General features: G+C 38.5%; 1 protein-coding gene across 1 annotated transcript; it reads left to right on the forward strand.

The window, feature by feature from the left end:
• Window positions 1–12,176: 12,176 nt before the first annotated feature.
• Window positions 12,177–16,484, forward strand: K441DRAFT_682037 (ankyrin; the record flags this gene model as incomplete). Its single annotated transcript, XM_067651530.1, has 10 exons — window positions 12,177–12,619; window positions 12,667–12,773; window positions 12,809–12,997; window positions 13,030–13,070; window positions 13,128–13,702; window positions 13,752–15,698; window positions 15,755–16,025; window positions 16,076–16,105; window positions 16,163–16,418; window positions 16,462–16,484. The coding sequence occupies 10 exons, from the start codon at window positions 12,177–12,179 to the stop codon at window positions 16,482–16,484; spliced, it is 3,882 nt and encodes a 1,293-aa protein (XP_067497675.1).
• Window positions 16,485–17,474: the final 990 nt, after the last annotated feature.

The following is a 17,474-nucleotide window of genomic DNA, read 5'->3' on the forward strand; positions in this document are numbered from 1 at the left end:
TCTTTAACTTTCTTAAATAGCTCTTACTATTCCTTTCCCTATACCCATAGTTCTTCTTTCTTTATTAACCGCGTAAATGGTTTAATATCCTTTAACCACTACGCTATAAACCTTCTATAGTAATTGCAGAACCCTAGGAATAATCTTAACTACGTAACGTTCTCTAGTTCTTACTAATTTACTATAGCCTCAACCTTTTTTAGATCTATACTAAGTTAGCCTAGTTCGATAATAAATCCTATAAAATTAGTCTTTCTAGTAAAGAACTTGTATTTCTTAATTGCTACTAGCATCTATTCTTTCTATAGTCTCTTTAAAACCCATTTAATATGTTCTTTATATTCTTCCTTAGTTATAGAGTAGATAATAATATCGTTAAGGTATACTATAACAAATTTATCTAAGTGCTCTCCTAATACATTATTAATACGCTTCTAGAACGTTACCGGTATATTTATAAGCCCAAATTGTATAACTAATAGTTTATATAGTCCTTTCTTTAACCTAAAGGCTGCCTTCTATTTATTGCCTTCCTTAATTCTAATTTAGTGGTATACCTATCTTAGATCTATCTTCGTAAAGATTTATACATTACCTATTCTATCTTAGATCTCGCTAATTAAGGGTAAAGGATACCTATCCTTTCTAGTAATGCTATTTAACTGCCTATAGTCGATATATAGCCTTAGTTTACCATTCTTCTTTAGTATAAATAGTACTAGATAACCTGCTGATAACTATAATAGTCTAATATTGACTTAACCTATAACCTAATTAATCTTTAGATTATATTCCTATAACTAAGGTATTCTTAGTACTGCCTTATTATTTCCTAATAGTAATATATTAAAAGACATTTTAATCTATCTTCCCTTAATGGTTAACTAAATAGGTCCTATTTTAAGATTAATAATACCTCCTCTATAGGCTATTAGGTCTTCTAAAATTATTACTAATAGGTAAAAACATTCCTTCTTCCTATATAGTAATCCCATTCTCTTAACTGCTACTAGTAAGATATAGATTCTTATTACTCCACTATCTATTAATACTTTAAACTGCTAATCTTGCCATTTAACTTATAAATTTAGGTATTATTCTTAAATTCCTTTAAGGGTTTAAGGCTCTACTACTAGTTTCCTCTAGTTTTATAAGCCTCCACTTTTCCTAACTATTAGCTGCTTAATTCTGTTTATACTTAGTCCACTTTTAGCTAATACTTAGTTTGCTTTTTATCTTTAATATACTATAGACATATATTTTCTAGGCATTCCCACTACTATTATCCATCTAGGCATTCTTCCGTAAGAAATCTTCTTAGCTAAAATATTAAGGCTCCTAACTCCTAAACTTCTACTAAATGCCAGCCATATATATACTTAGCGTTTTAGTACTTCTGTTTGTCCGTTATTTAATATATTCTTATAGGGTATTTCTAATACTTATCCTTAGGTGCCCTGTATATATTATACGCATTATTTACGCACGCGATCTATACTAATATGTAATGTGCTTAGTGTCTTAGGTTAACTCTTAGCTCGTTTTTATTCTTAAGTTTAAACCTTTATTATATTAACCTAATTATTACGACTTTGTTTATAGATACTAAGATATATCTTTTGCTTCTCTAGTCCTCTAATTATTCCTTTAGATCCTTTAATGTTATAATTAAGGCTCCTTTAATATAACTTATCGCATTTTCTATAATAGGGTGGTCCTAGATAACTTTTTTTATCTAACTATATATAGAAATCTTCCTACTTATCGTTATACCTTTGCCTATACCACTTTTAGTACAGCTACTAGAGTATATATAGTTTGTCCGTAAGGAAGTATCTTCTTATTACTATATTGTAATAGCCTTTAGTATATCGTTCCTTAAACCTAGTTAAAATCCCTAGATCCTCTTTATTCTCCAGTTTAGTAAGCCACTTAGCTCTTAGTATACCTACTTTAGGCCTATTAGTAATTCTTTATATAGGCGCTTAATCCCTTATACGTCCTAATATATTAGTTCTTTAATCTAATTTCTATTATTACTATGCAATAATTCTAGCTCTAAATTCTATTATGGTTTTTTTTAGTTTTCTTCTTCTAAGTAAATCCTTAAAGTCTTCTTGCTTCTTAATCTCGTTAATAGTCCTTATTCATATCTTAAAGTCTTAGTTTTATAGGATTCTTAATCCTAAGCTTGCTTTTATCTTAAGCTTTACTCCTACCTTAGTTTAACTAGGCTTAGGTATTCTCGTCTCATCTTAAGAGTCTTAAATCTTACTTATCTCGTTTTAAGAATCTTATATCTATAGGAAACTCTGTTCTAAGCTTATTTATATATCCTTAAACTAAGCTATTGCCCTACTTTATCGGTTTCTGTCTATTATGGGTCCTTAGGTATACCTTATCTCATCTTAAGAATTTTAGTCGTCTCTTATCTCGTCTAAAAAATCTTAAGCCTTTGGCTTCTTACCTTTATTAAGTGCTAAAGTAGTTTACTATCCTACTTCTCTTACGTTTTATAAAGCGATAGATATTATATCTAGTGGGGTCTTAATCCCTACTAATATTCCCTATTCTGTAGTAGAATTATCCTCTACCTCTTTTATAATATCTTTAGGTCTATATACTCCTAGTAAGCTACTTCCGTTACCTTATTATTATAAAATATTTTACCTATATTAAATTTATCGTCTTTAATATCCGATCTACGAACTAGTTTATTAGTTCCTTTATATTCTAAGGTTATTAGCTCTTATAGCTAGTAGCTTACGCTATACTTAGCGTTTTTATAAATTTGGCATGTGTTGTTATAATAAAATGTAAAACTTCTAATTAAACACTCTTTTGTTCCTCGTAGTACACTATTATCCCTCTATACGTGTATGTCTTCTACTACTAGTCTAGTTCCCTATGTTACATAATAACTCTAACTATCTTTATAATTTCTTGTAAAGTAACCTTATTTTCCATAATTTATATAAGCTCTATCCTTAAACCACTAACTTTACTATAGAGTCCACCTAAACATCTTCTGCTATTAAGATCCCTGGTTTAGCCTTTACTCCTTAGTCTTATAATTACTAGATTCTTAACCTTTAGGTTTTTATAGTTTCTTACTCCATTTCTTATAGGCTTCTTTAGTACCACTTAGGTTTATTAGCTCTGCGCCATACTATAGTTTTTAACTTAGCTTTAGTTGTTGCGTACTTTGCGCCTTATATAACTATAGAACTCTATCTTAGCCCCTCTTAGCCTGTTCCCTTTAGTAGATCTAATTATTGATCTTAATTACTTAATCTATTAGTTCCCTTAGGGTATCCGCATCTTCTATTAGAATAATCGCGTCCTAGACTTTAGCCTTAAGTCCTTACTTATACTATGCTATAAGCGCCCTATTATTCCACTTAACTTATATTACTAGCGTCTAGAACTATATCGTATACTTAATTACTAAGGTTTATTGCGTAATGTTTTAGAGTTTTCTTTCCGCCGTGGTTACTAACTCTAGGTCTCCAAATATCTATATAAGTTACTCCATAAACCCTTCCTAACTTAAGAACATAAATTATACTTCTTAATTGGTGGTTATTATTCCGTTTGCCTATATTTCTATAAGGTAAGGCTTAAACCACTTAAGTACTCTTCCTAATAGGAATAGTCCTATATACGCTATTCGATCTATAGGTATAGGTAACTTTACTCCTTCCTGCGTAACTTTAAAGTGTATTTATATAAGAAATCCTTTAAGCTTTAATCTTTCTCCTAAATACCTCTTAATTAATAGTAACTTAATCTTTGCTGCTCTTATTCTATTAACCCTTTCTTCTAACGCCGCATTGTTTGTTGTTAACTGGTTAACTATCTCTTATAGTTATCCAACCGTTATAGCTTGCTATAAATTAGTATCTACTATACTGGTATTACCTCCTAACCTTAAAGTAGTTGCCGCCGTCATTAGCGTTATAGTGGCTGCTTTTAGTAGCATGTTGTTTAACCTCCTATACTTAATACTATAACTAGGTAGTAATTATATAACAAAACCTTATAGTAGGTACTACGATGGGCTTATTATTAGGCTAAGTGTATAGGTAATATAAGGTAAAGTTAACAACGTAATAATAACTAGTGGAGTGGTTACCCAATAGATTAACTCTAATTGTATTTTAAGAATTACTATAAGGAGGGACTATCTAGGTAGGGACTGTGGTCCTTTAAATACACGACCGTACTCCTATAAAATCCTTCTTATATATAATATACGTGTATTCTATCTACTTTATTACGGATTATATAGATTATACAGATTATATAGATCATATTATATGACCTTAGTTACTATTCCTTGTCACATAGTTCTATCGGCTCTATTCTAGACCGTGCCTAAATTAACTAACTAGCTTCTTCTAACTCTTCCCCAAGTAGTTATAACATTGTACTTAAAGCGTTCGTAATAATAAATAACCTATTACCTAGATAAAAGAACGAGCTTTCCCTACCAGTTTAAGTAAACGGTAACGACAAATAGAAAGTTAATAAAATATTAGCCTATAAGATAGTATAGGGAACGCTAAAATACTATATTTAATAGAAGGGCTACAATCTAGACCTAACCTAGTACCCTATATAGAACTTTATAAGCTGCCCCTAGAAGCTTAAAGAGTTTTATAACTAATACCCTAATACGCCTAAACCCCTAAAGTACCTAAATAAATAGATAAAATGTTAGTATAATAAAGATAATAAGTTACTAAAAGAATATAGGGATAAAAACGCCCTAAAGCCCTAATACAGCTGTCTGCTAAATTTTGCTATATTCCGCCGTTTTCTACTAATACCGTAAAATTTAAATATTTAGGAACTTTGACCGCCGGTTAAAGTTGTCTAATTAGTTAGATCTATACTAAGACCTTTAATAGCTACTCTTTTTAGCCTAGTGCTTTCACTTAGCCTATAATTGCCTTTTATACTAGTCCGGACGCACTTATATCCCCTTTATCTCCTTATCTTATATTTTATAATCCTATATTTATAAGCCTAAAGATAGGCTTTCTTTTAAAGAGGGGGGTGATATAACGGCGCTATCGCACGTTACCTATTAAATTCTGCTATATTCTGCTAACCTATAATTAGCTCGCCTGGAGCTAGCGCCTTAGCGGCTTACCCTATATATTTGTTTATATTAGTCCTAGTGACCCCTTTTTTCCCTTCTTCTTAACTTAGTATCTTCGTAATATAGCATTCTATAAGCTTTGGTTTAGAGGTATTTATATAAGCCGTAACAATTATAAGGCTTAATATTCGTTATATAATATAAATTCTTAGCCTATTATGGCGGTAGTAGGAGTACTAGAGGGTAAGGATTGGATTGTGGACCTAGAGGATAATAAGGAGTAGATAAAAGTTACTGTTTATATCAATTTAATAATATAATTAAGTCATATCCCGGGGCACGAAATACGTATAGTATCGTATACTCTTTGGGATGGTAGTAACTGTTAATTATATAAAGCAGACTACGTGGTCTATATACTAATACACCTCCCCCCTAATTAGTTAGTGCTTTATAAGTGCACCAAACGCGTAAGTGAGTGGTTAGTGCACTAAACGTGTAAGCGCGTACCTGGTGTACTAAACGCGTAAGCACGCGGTCGGTATAACAGGTGCTATAATTATACACTAGCAGTACTTAAAAAATAAAACCACCTATATACAGCCTCCGTAATTGCTTTAATAAAACCATAAAACATAAAGGAAAATATATAGGAAATCTCCCCTAAGGTGCTGTCTAGGCTGCCTTCCAAACGGTGCTTTAAGCTGGCCATAAGTCCTGCTTACGGTCTGTAGAATAGGCTGTATAATAAGCTGTACGGCCTTCTAACGGGCCGTAGGCGTACCGTAGGTACTCCGTTAGTCCCGTTCTACCTATTTTATAACTTTTAGGTTAAGCTTATTCGTGTTAATTAGGGTTTTAAGGGCTTAACACGGCTTTGCCTTAGTTATAACATCTACTAGGTTGGTTCTGCCGCTGGTCTATTTAACCTCCGTAATTTCACGTTGTTTGTAGGCCTAACGTAAGCACATTAGGTTAACCATAAGCCTTTTTTCTTATGTTATACCTAGTTTAACTAGGCAGTTATAGAGGGACTTTAAATTAGTATATAGAACTAGGGGTAACTACTCTAGTTATAGAATCTTCTGGACCGTTAATTTAATTGCGGCTGCTATATTAAAGCCATAAGCTAGTGCATATAGTTTAGAAGCTAGTATACTGCGGGTTACTTGTTTGCACTTAATTAAAGACTAATACAGTATATTTGCGTCCTAATTACGGTCTGTAAGTATAATTATAAAGCCGATTTGTAATAATAGGTCTTTGTTATTAGTAAAGGAGGCGTCTGTAAATGCTAGTAAGCTAAGGGAATTTAGGTCTAGTGGTACAAAAGTAAGTCCCCTTACTGCATTATTAATTTGCCACTAAATGCGCTTATTAAGCTGTTTAATATTTTCCTCTTATAGGTCTATTACCTGGGCCGCAAAGGATAAATTATAGGTAGATTTAGGTTGACAGACTATGGCAATATAGGCGCCTCTTGCACGCTACGCAGCATATTAGTCCTTTATATTTACGGTCTTATAGGTCTTTATAGGAACTAGTGAGGTCCGTAGGCTTTACTGTAATAAGCTTTAGGTTTTAAGCTTGGCGTTCCTAAGTTAGCTTAATTAGGTTGCCCTTTTATATAATTAAGCCTCTATTAAACTTAATTGGAGTCTGCTTAGTTAACTGCTCTCACGGCTTTACTAAGAACTTTACCTTTTGTAGTTTAGTTTCTTTAGCGTTCGCAAAGGTTTGGTCTACTAGGAAGAGGGTATTGTCTATTTAGAGTCTAATAATACCAAGGCCGTTTAATAGGCTGTATAGGAGGTAGGGGTCGTAGGTCGACTATTCTATTTTGAGTTTACTAATATGGTGCTAGTAGTATGTCTTAAACTAATAGTTTTTAGCTTCTGGTACTCCGTAAAGAGGTTTTACGACCCGTAAAATTGTTCTTAGTTATAGGTTAAGCTTGCGGGGTAGTTGTATAAAGATGTCCCTACTTAGGTAGGTATTAGACTGTATATAGGCTTGTGAGATGTCCTGTAAGTATAGGGCTATGGGCTTAGTTTGCTGTAGTCTAGGCATAAGTGTAAGTATAATCTGTTAACTAACTTGTTAAATTATAGGCGATTGCGTAAGGACTAAGTCCTTTCCTTAGTCGTTATAAGCTTATATAATAAGCCTTGACTTTTTAAAGGCTTTATTAGTATTAGGGTGCTTAATTTTGTTAATAAAGCGTAAGTTAAATATACGGACGCCTTACGGAATATCTTTCTCCGTTATAACCATAAAGACGCCCTTCTTAAGTAGTCCGTTAATCTCTTTACGTCGTAAGTCCGTAAAAGGGGTTTCCTATACTAGAACTAATATATTTATAGGCGGAGATTGCCTTACGGATATTCCTACGGAGGTTAGGTAATTCTTTATTATGGGGTTTTTGGTTATAGGGTGCTTTTAAGGGCGTCCTCGGCTATGCTTTATAGTAGGTTTAGTAGGTTTAGTAGGTTTCTAGGGGACTTCTAGGGTAGGCAAGGGTGCTTTTAGTTTATCTAATTTGGTAGTCGCTTCTAGTTTATCTAGTTCGGCGGTTGCTTCTAGTTTGTCTAGCTTAACATTATAGGCGTTTTTAGGCCGAAAGTAGGGTTTTACGGACGTGCTCCTAAAGCTAGTTAATCCGCTAGGGAGTTGTATATAACACGTTTCGTTTTCTACGGCTAATAAACGGTAAGGTCCCGTCTAATTGCCGCTTTTACGCCATATAAGGACTTTAGAATTAAGCGGAAGGTTATAAACTAAGGTTATATTTAGTCCGTTGCGGTAATATAGGGCGCTATTAACTGCTTATTTGGCCCGTAATTTGACTATTTCGGCTATTACCTTCCGTATTATAGCTGCTTGTTCCGTAATGGACGGGGTAGAAGGGCCTAGGTTGCTTATCCTTAGGTAAGCTCTATAGACTAAAAGGGTGGGTACTAGTCCGTTTAGGCCAGCGGTGTTATTAACGGCTTTTATAGCTATCTATAGAGCTAGTTCCTTTTAGATGTCCTTATATTTGTCCGTAATAATCTAGTAAACTCTCTATAAGGCTAGGTAAGCTCGCTTAATAAGCCTAATAGACTAATACGCCTTAACTAGAACAGCTTTTATTAATATAGCTATAGCCGTAGTATACTACTGGAATTCCTTACTAATAAAGTTTCTATCGGCGTCGTGGGTAATATACTTAAGGGGTTTAACATATGTGTTAATCTAGTAGGTCCGTAAAATGTCCTAAGTATGTTTTATGGATATATTTTATAACTAACGGGTGGCTTAATAGTGGGTTGCCTTATTAATTATGTGTAATACTAGGCTGCCGTTAATATATATAATATCTATATATACTAAGTGGTTAAAATTAAGGTCTTTATAAAGAGTAAACTTAAATTGGCCTAGGGAACGTCCGTATTTCTAGTAAAAGGAGCAGTATTTAGTTAGGTGGTTAATTGCCTTCCTATTAACGTTGTCGTGTCTAGAGCGTTTAAGGACTCTATATAGCTTTTCGGCTAATAAATAGCCGAAATGGTGGTATAGGCGGTGGATTTTAGTACTAGTAAGGTAGCATGGGTTATAGTTAAAAGATTCCTAAATATAGGTCCGTAGAGTCTCTCCCTATATAAGGAACGGGTGTCTAAATTGTTATATAATTAGTAGGGTAATATGCTTGCTTCCTAGGGCAGTTGCGGGGCCAATTAAGGTATCCGTAACGTTATTATAGTAGACCTATAACCTATCTATATCTGCAAGACAGAGTAGGAAGGGGGTGTCCGCTTTTACTATATAAAAGTTAACTAGGCTAATTAGAGTCTTAACTTTAACTAATCTAATTAATGCGGTTAAGCCGATACCGAATTAAACGTTTACGGCCCTAGTTTGCGTAATATCAATATCCGTATTATTATTTGTGCTGGTCCTATATATAAGGTATTATCCGTAGCCTATGGTAGACTTCTTAGAGGTACCTATATCAATTATAATACCGTAGAATTCCTTAGGGGTATAGCGTTCTGTAGTGATATATATAAATAGGTCCTGCTTATAATCTATAACGTCTATAACAGGGGTGCTTGTGGAATGGTTTTTAGGCGTAATTAAGTGTATAAAGGAACGGTCGGCTAATATAGTCGTAATATTAAAGGCTTAGCTGTCCGTAAAAGATCCGAAAGTAGTTAGGAATATCTCTAAGGTCTCTTATTTCTAAGTGTTTAAGTTAAAGTTAATTATAAGGGCTTCTATTGACTTATTAGGGGGCTTTTCTACTTCCTTTCCTTTGTATTCCAAAATAAACTGGTTAATACGGCTATTAAGTCTCTTTTTGGACTTGTTACGTTCTTCCTAGGTATGCCTTATAGACTAATATCTTTCTTTACTACACATAAAGTACTTTTGGCTGGTTTGTCTATAGGGGTATGTTTTTATATAAGGGTTACTGCGGGGGTTATAGGTAGGACTTGGTCGGTACGGGTGCTGTTAGCGGTAGTGGCGGTCTATAAAGTAGACGTCTAAGTTTGGTTGCGGATATTAAATATCCGTAATAAAGGCTTAAGTGCTACCTGGTGAGTTTAAGACTTTATACGTTATAATAGAGGAGCGTAGATTATTAATAAGGCTAGCTAAGGTATCTGTAAGCTTATAATAAGCGTACTTATAGGGCTTTACTTCTTGGTAGGCCGTAATAAGTTTGTTATATAGGAAGTCGTCTATTTAAAGCTTGGTGTTAAGGCCGTGCTATAGGTGCCAAAGGTCTTTAATAAGAATTTATAGGCACTCTATAGTTAATTTTTTAGTATTTTTATTAATTACGGTCCGTAGCTTGGTTATATTCTATTAGGTAAGAATATTACGCTTATATTTTAGTCCTTTAAAGTAGTTACAAGTAGCTTTATATAGTTTATTAAAGGGAACACTAAGGGGGTTGCTCTTAAGGTTAGTGTAGTAGTGGTTAAGTGCTAGGCCGCGCAGTATAGTAGAGTAGGCTTAGCTAAACTCCTATTTAGGGATATCGGCCTTCTGATAGAGGTTCGTAAAGATGGTCAGTTCAAAGTTAAAATTATCGTTTTTACCGCTATATTTAGATTTGTTAGTATAGAGCTTAGCTAGGTTAGCTAGCTCCTTACTATAGGTCTTTATTTAGGTAGGTTGCGAATCTATAACTTGCGGATTTGTGGCTTGCGGATATATAGCTTGCGGATCTATGACTTAAATAATGGGGGTAATTTGGTCCGTATTTTGGTTTATAGGGGTATTATAGTCTGTAATTTGGGTTACGGGGGTATTATAGTCCGTAACTTGAGTATTGGGTATACTTTGGCCAGTAAGATTAATTTTAATGCCACTTAGGTTTATAGAACGAATTTGGTTAAATAGGTTAGCTATAAGGCTAGAGATTCTGTTAAGTTTAAAGGAGGTAAAGAGGTCGCTAGTTTTGATATAATCTAAAATCTACTCTTTAGTCTATTCCGTTTGGTCCTCCTTATATAGTATATCATATAGAGACCGTGTAATAGTAACTTATTTATCCCTTTTAACCTATACGCCTTAGTAATATAAAAGGGTTCGTAGGTTACGGATAGCAGTAGGGTTATAAGCCTTAAAAATAGCTTCCGTAAAGTCCGCAAAGTCTTCCTTATATTGCTCCCACAGGTCGTTATTTATAAGCATAAAATATCCGTATTTAAGGATTTTATATTTAATATAGTTGTTAACATTAGTTATAGACGTAAGGTCAACTCCTTAGCTCCATTTCTCTTAACCTTTATTAATTTACTTACTTGTGTCTGCTATACTGTATAGTATAGTACATAGCGAGTAGAAAAGGTCTTGTAGTGGTCCGTAAAGGCGGTTAATAGGTCTATAACAATTTGCAGGAGGGTAGGGGGTTTCCGTAAGGTCTTATAACGGTCCATAAAGGTAATTGGTAGGTCCGTAGTAGTTCGCGGGAGGGTAAGGAGTTCTATAAAGGTCTATATTTGCATCTATAAACTTCTAATAAACCGTACTAAGACTTAAATAAGTATACAGAGTTGGTAATAGTCCGTAATCCCCAACTTCTAACCTTCTAGTAGGTCGTACTAGGAGTCTAAACGGGTGATTACTGTTAAGTGTCGCTTAGGGGGAGGTGTCAAGTAATTGCTGATCTGTGCGCGCTTACTAATTAGTATTTGTATTAATTTAATAATACAATTAAGTTATATCCCGGGGCACGAAATACGTATAGTATCGTATGCTCTTTAGGATGGTAGTAACTGTCGATTATATAAAGCAGACTACGTGGTCTATATACTAATGCACCTCCCCCCTAATTAGTTAGTGCTTTATAAGTGCACCAGACGCGTAAGCAAGTGGTTAGTGCACTAAACGCGTAAGCGCGTACCTGGTGTACCGAACGCGTAAGCACGCGGTTGGTATAACAGGTGCTGTAATTATACAGTTACTAAATTTAAACTGCTAGGTCTCCTCTCTTTTTCCTATTTTTATTTTATTTTATAGTATTTTATATAAAGAGAAGTGTAAATAAAAAGGTAGAAAGGAGATATCTAATTAATAGGAAAGCTAAAGGTATTTACTAGAGCTTCGTGCAGAGCCTCCGTAGAGCTTCGTGCAGAGCTTCGTGCAAAGCTTTTGCTGAGCTTTAGTAGAGCGCCGTGCGGGGTTCCCCCTAAGCCTTATTCCGCAGAGCTCTTATAAGCTTTATATCTATATAATATTACTTATCCTTAGGATATTTAGATAAAAGTGGTACCATTTTAAAGCGCTTTATAAGCTCTATAAATCTATACTAATAAAAAAATTATTTATTTAATATTGGGGGGTGCATTACAAGCGTAAGCATATTAGGGGATTTTGCCAAGACTATCCGGAGACTATCCGGATAGTCTCCGGATACTATCAGCTGATAGGTCTATTATCCGAGAGGCTTATCTGGCCTATCCTCCGCAGGTCTGAGGATTCCTAAAGTCTTGAGGGCCTGAGATAAGAATGGCTTGGCTCTCTGCCTCGTGCTCAGACGAGAGTTAACTCTCGACGACACCAAGCAAGGATCACCATGGAGGCTATTGGGGCCCTAGCAAGCATTATCCAGGTCGTTGATGGATCAATTGCGTCCCTCAAATACCTGAATGAGGTCAAGGCAAGCCCGAAGGAACGATCGGCGCTTTCTCAAGAAGCCTCCACCCTCGGTGGGCTGCTCGCGGAAATGAAGACGAGAGTTGATGAAGCGCAACGACGGAATGATGATTTGTCCTCTCGAACACGTTCACTGGGCATCCCGAATGGTCCGCTCGATCAGTCTAAGCAGGCGCTAGAGGAACTGATTAAGCAGCTTAGCTCACCGTCCTCTGGAGCTAGCAGACCGGCGAAGCGCTCAAAACTTGGAGAAATACGACGAAACTTAGCATGGCCATTCCATAGAAGCAATTGTGCTATGCTTCTGTCCCAGATCGAACGCACGAAAGCTGCGATTCAGCTTGCTCTGACACAAGACTTGTTGTATGTGATATCTCACTACCTTCGCCTTCACAACTAAAGCGATCTAGAACAAGCACATACGAGATTAAAAAGGACACGAATATCATCCCTGTCCTCGCTCGAAGCACAGCCAAGATCGTCGGTGATGTTTCAGGTCTCACGTTTGCTGCTAAGAGTAGATATGACATCATCTTTGCTTATGCTGTATAGATACTTACTACGGTCCAGTCCGTTCGCGTCAAGAAGCAATCTCATGGTTATCTCCATTGAACTTTTTCATCACTCAAAAAGACATTCTCGGGAGACGGCAGCAGGGCACGTGCAAGGCTATCCTAAGATCCGAGAAGCTTAGGTCATGGATTATAGGTACAAGAGCCAAATTGTGGTGTCCTGGGATTGGTAAGACATTCGGCAATTTCTATGGTCTTCAGAGCTCACGCTTCGTAGCTGGATCCGGGAAAACGATGCACGCGTATGTCTCTCACCCGAAAATTAGTTCTCGATGGCCCTCTTAGGAACGCTAATTTAGTTGACCGTTCACAGTGCCACAATTCTCGAATACTTGCAGGAAAGATTCTCGTCTGACTCGGGGTTAGGAGTGGCAGGTGTATTCTGTAACTATAAGGAAGTGGATATCCAAACTCCAGCCAATCTACTTGCCAGCATTTGGATGCAGCTTGCCTATGCATCGGACATATCCCCAGATGTTCTCAAACTCTACCAGGACAATCTCGACAAAGGAACTCAGCCAAGTCTGAATGAAATATCCCATATCCTACTCTCTGAGACCAAAAGATACAGTAAGGTACTTATCGTCCTTGATGCCCTAGATGAATGTGAGGCGACTGTAAGCGGTACTCTTCTCCGCGAGCTTTGGCTGCACACCTCTAACGTTAACATCCTGGTCACATCCCGTCATCCCCGACCAGAGTCATTTTATTTGAATGGTGCTGCTATCCTCCGAATCTTGCCCGATGAAGAAGATCTGAAGGACTATATAAATGGTCGCATTGAGAATGACCCTTCTTTATTTCGACATCTGGACAAGGACCCTACGTTGAGAGAGGACATAGTATACTCGGTCCTTCGGAAGGCTGATGGAATGTAAGTACCTCCCGGAATACTTTGACGAACACACAACCTGACTAATTAGCTTCTTGCTTGTTTGTCTCCACATGGACTGTATCGCTGGCCAAGACAGCGTCCGAAGGGTGCGAAACATGCTTCGGACTCTCCCTGATGATATTTACTCGGCATATGCCAGTACTGTCTCTCGAATATGCTCTGGACGACTTTCCGAGAGGGCTAAACGACTAATTTCATGGGTATCATGTGCAACGCGGCCATTAACCGCTAACGAGATACTTTATGCTGTTTCTGTTGAGCCAGGCGATACCTCACTCGAGGATGATGCATTACCTGACCTCGACCTTCTTATTTCGGCATGCGCAGGCATCGTCGTGGTGGACGACGAGAGCCTCGTTGTTCGCTTCGTCCACTATACTTTCCAGGAGTACGTCAACAGAGAAGCCCGGAATTCAATACAGGTCATCAATTCGAGCTTGACGAAAACATGCCTAACATACTTGCTATTCGATGAGTTCGGTAGCGGTCGATGCGAGTCCGATAAGGAGATGGAAAAGAGGATCAAATCCCATCCATTCCTTCTATACGCTGCTCAGAACTGGGGACACCATGCCCGCCGTGAAGGAGAGGTTGAGGACGAAACCCAAGGACTCATCGGAAAGTTGTTTGGCCAACGAAACCACCGGGAAAGCGCTGTTCAAGCGATGCTAATACCCTCACAAAGGTTTGATGGCTACAGCTGGACCACCCCAAGGTACACCCATGGACTTTGGTTGGCCAGTCGATTTGGGCTGCGCTCTACCGCCGAATCACTCATGCAGCGGGGTTTCCCGGTTGACGAAGAAACCTCCGATGGGGCTACCGCGTTCTTCATGGCGGCTAGCATGGGCTATGATGAAGTGGCAATGCTTCTTCTCAACAATGGGGCTTCAGTTCTTGGTGGCACCAATCGAAATTATGACAGGGTTCCAATTCACGAGGCCTCTCGTCGTGGTCATCTGAAAGTGGTTAAGGTACTCCTTGATCAGGGCGCAGACATTAATCAGAAGACCAAAAGTGGCAGAACAGCCTTGCACGAGGCGGTAGGCACGGGCCAGGTAGATATCACACGCTACCTGCTCGAAAATGGGGCAGACATTACAGCGCAGACAACACCAACCCTCTGGACAGCCTTGCATAGCGCCGCTAACCAAGGAAATAGTAAGCTATTATCACTGATGTTGGAGCACGGCTCCAATTTGGAAAGTAAAACGTCGGATGAAGAGACTGCTTTGCATATCGCAACAGTACTTGGTTACACCGCAATTGTAGAGCAGCTTGTTGACGCCGGCGCCGCGCTAGGTTCGAAGGACCGCAGGGGAGATACCGCGCTCCACCTTGGAGCTAGTGTTGGCTCACATCCCATCTGCTGGATTTTACTCCAGAAAAGAGCCAACATTGATGCCCAGAATTATTTTCAACAGACTCCGATATACCAGGCCGCTGCATCAAATGGTTTAGAAGTCGTCAAACTACTACTAAAGTACAAGGCAAACAGCACTTTCTCCAGTTCCGACGGGGCGAGCCCTCTACACCAAGCTGCATGGAACGGACATCTTTCCATCACGGAAGTATTATTAGACAAGGGCGACGATATCAACTGCCAAACATGTGCTGGCAAAACGCCTCTCCATGGAGCAGCGGCGAATGGCCATATAGAAGTTGTGAAGCTTCTTCTGAGTCGAGGGGCAGATCACGCAATTACTCACAGTCATGGAACACACGAAGTCCGTGCCGCCATTAACCGTAACCAGGCCTACCCCTCGAAAAAGGACGTCCTGCAGAGAATGATTGGTAACAATGATCTGGAATCCACCGCAATCGACGATGCAAGAGCAAATGGCCATGACGAGATTGTTCAATTGCTTTCAGACTGGAATACAAAACAGAGTCGCCGAGCCGACCTCCACAATCCGGAGAAACTTGCCAATAGTGACTCAAAGGCCTCCCATTATAACGGTCTTCCACTTCAACGGTATGTTCTAATAAATCACTGAACAAGCTTGGAGAGTGGCTCAACATCATGATTAGAAAAGGGAAGATAAGCGAAAGTGCGAGCACCTCCACCCCCAAATCAACCTCTTCTCCAGTCACTAGCGGTACTACAGAGAATACCGTCCTAACCCTCCAAAATATACAATCTTCGAGCCATCAAGGCGGTTGTATAGAAACATCCACAGTTAAGACTAGGGTGACAAATCCGAGAAGGTTAGGAGCTTTTCGGAGGATAAACAAGGAGCTGGTAGACCTAGGAAGAAATCCTCCCCCTAACTGCAGCGCTGGCCCTATTGGAGACGACATGGTTAGTCCTGCTTTATAATATTTAGTGTATTATTCCTTAACTTCTGACAGTTCACATGGATGGGCACGGTATTGCCTCCGGTAAGGTTTATCCACTTGGAAAATTTACTTTATATTTCTAAATTAGTAATCATGTAGGGTGACTCTGACTATGCTGGAGGGGTATTTTTCTTAGATATACTCTTCCCAGACGATTACCCATTCTCTCCACCCAATATTTACTTTACGACGAAAATCTTCCACGCCAACATAAGCGAAGGCCACATCTCCCTCGACATCTTTGCATCTTATCCAGATATTGGGCAGAGGTGGAAAACAAACCCTTCTGATTCGAGAAATTACGGAGGTCTTGCGAGTATATGCCATTGGTCCAGTGCTCTAACTATAGGCGCGTGTAAGCCGCCATGTTTTCGTCGCGCTTGAGTGCATTCTAATAGTCTGGAAGGTCTCCGCTCAATAATCGCTCTTCTACTCGACCCATACCCCCCTCCATCCTCCGAGTTTCCGTCCGCAAACCTATGGAGGCGAGATAGGGCGAAGTATCACAAGACAGTTCGAAAATGGACAAGAAAATATGCTATATAATTGATCCCTGGTATATGAGCATTCACGATCTGATTTTTGATTTATTTAGGCAGGATATGCGCCTCTGATCTGGCTGTAGGCTGCTATTACGTTCTCTGAGCTATTACTAGCGGGGAATAGCTCGTGCCATCATTTGCCATAGATGATAAAGACCCGGGTTAAGATATCTTTCCTCTAAAGAGTTCTAGCCTATAACCCGAGTTGAGTTGCTTGCAAATCATTCAAAGCACCATTTACCTACGTCGAATCTCCCTTCATCCAAATTCATTATTAGTCTCCGCATTATCTAGGCAAACACCTGCCCGTGTCTGCATTCCGGTGTTCCTCAGCGTTTAACTATTCACAATTTGCCTTTATACGCACTGCAAAGAACTACATCTCGCCAAACACCTCGAAGATTCAGCGTATTATCGATATCGTCCAACGGATTGTCTTCTATCAAATCCGCCTTCAACTCCCCCATCAGCCTTCCTCTATCTATGAATCCGAACCTCCGAGCTGTCACGCTGGTAGCTGAGCGCTGGTCTCTTCTGGCGTTATGCCAGCATTATGAACTAACAGGTGCAGTTCGTGATTCATTGTATCAGCCGATAAATACGTCCTATTTGGCTTCGCCAGAGGGACCAGTCTTTTTGGACCAATTGGGCGTTGACACATTGATAGACCCCATGCCGTATCCAGTGCTAGGCCCGCAGAATTGCTCCCGCTATCACAGGTCAGCTTGCTAACTCATTTATACTGGACTCGATCCCTCACCAGATAATATCGATTCCCGCTCCCTTAATATTCTCATACCCTCATACGCATACTCAGCCTTGCTCGTCGGTACCGTGAAATCCATTCACGGACACATTCCCCCTCTCCT

Source organism: Cenococcum geophilum, assembly GCF_001692895.1.
Source record: "Cenococcum geophilum 1.58 unplaced genomic scaffold K441scaffold_72, whole genome shotgun sequence".
Taxonomy (NCBI): Eukaryota; Fungi; Ascomycota; class Dothideomycetes; order Gloniales; family Gloniaceae; genus Cenococcum; species Cenococcum geophilum.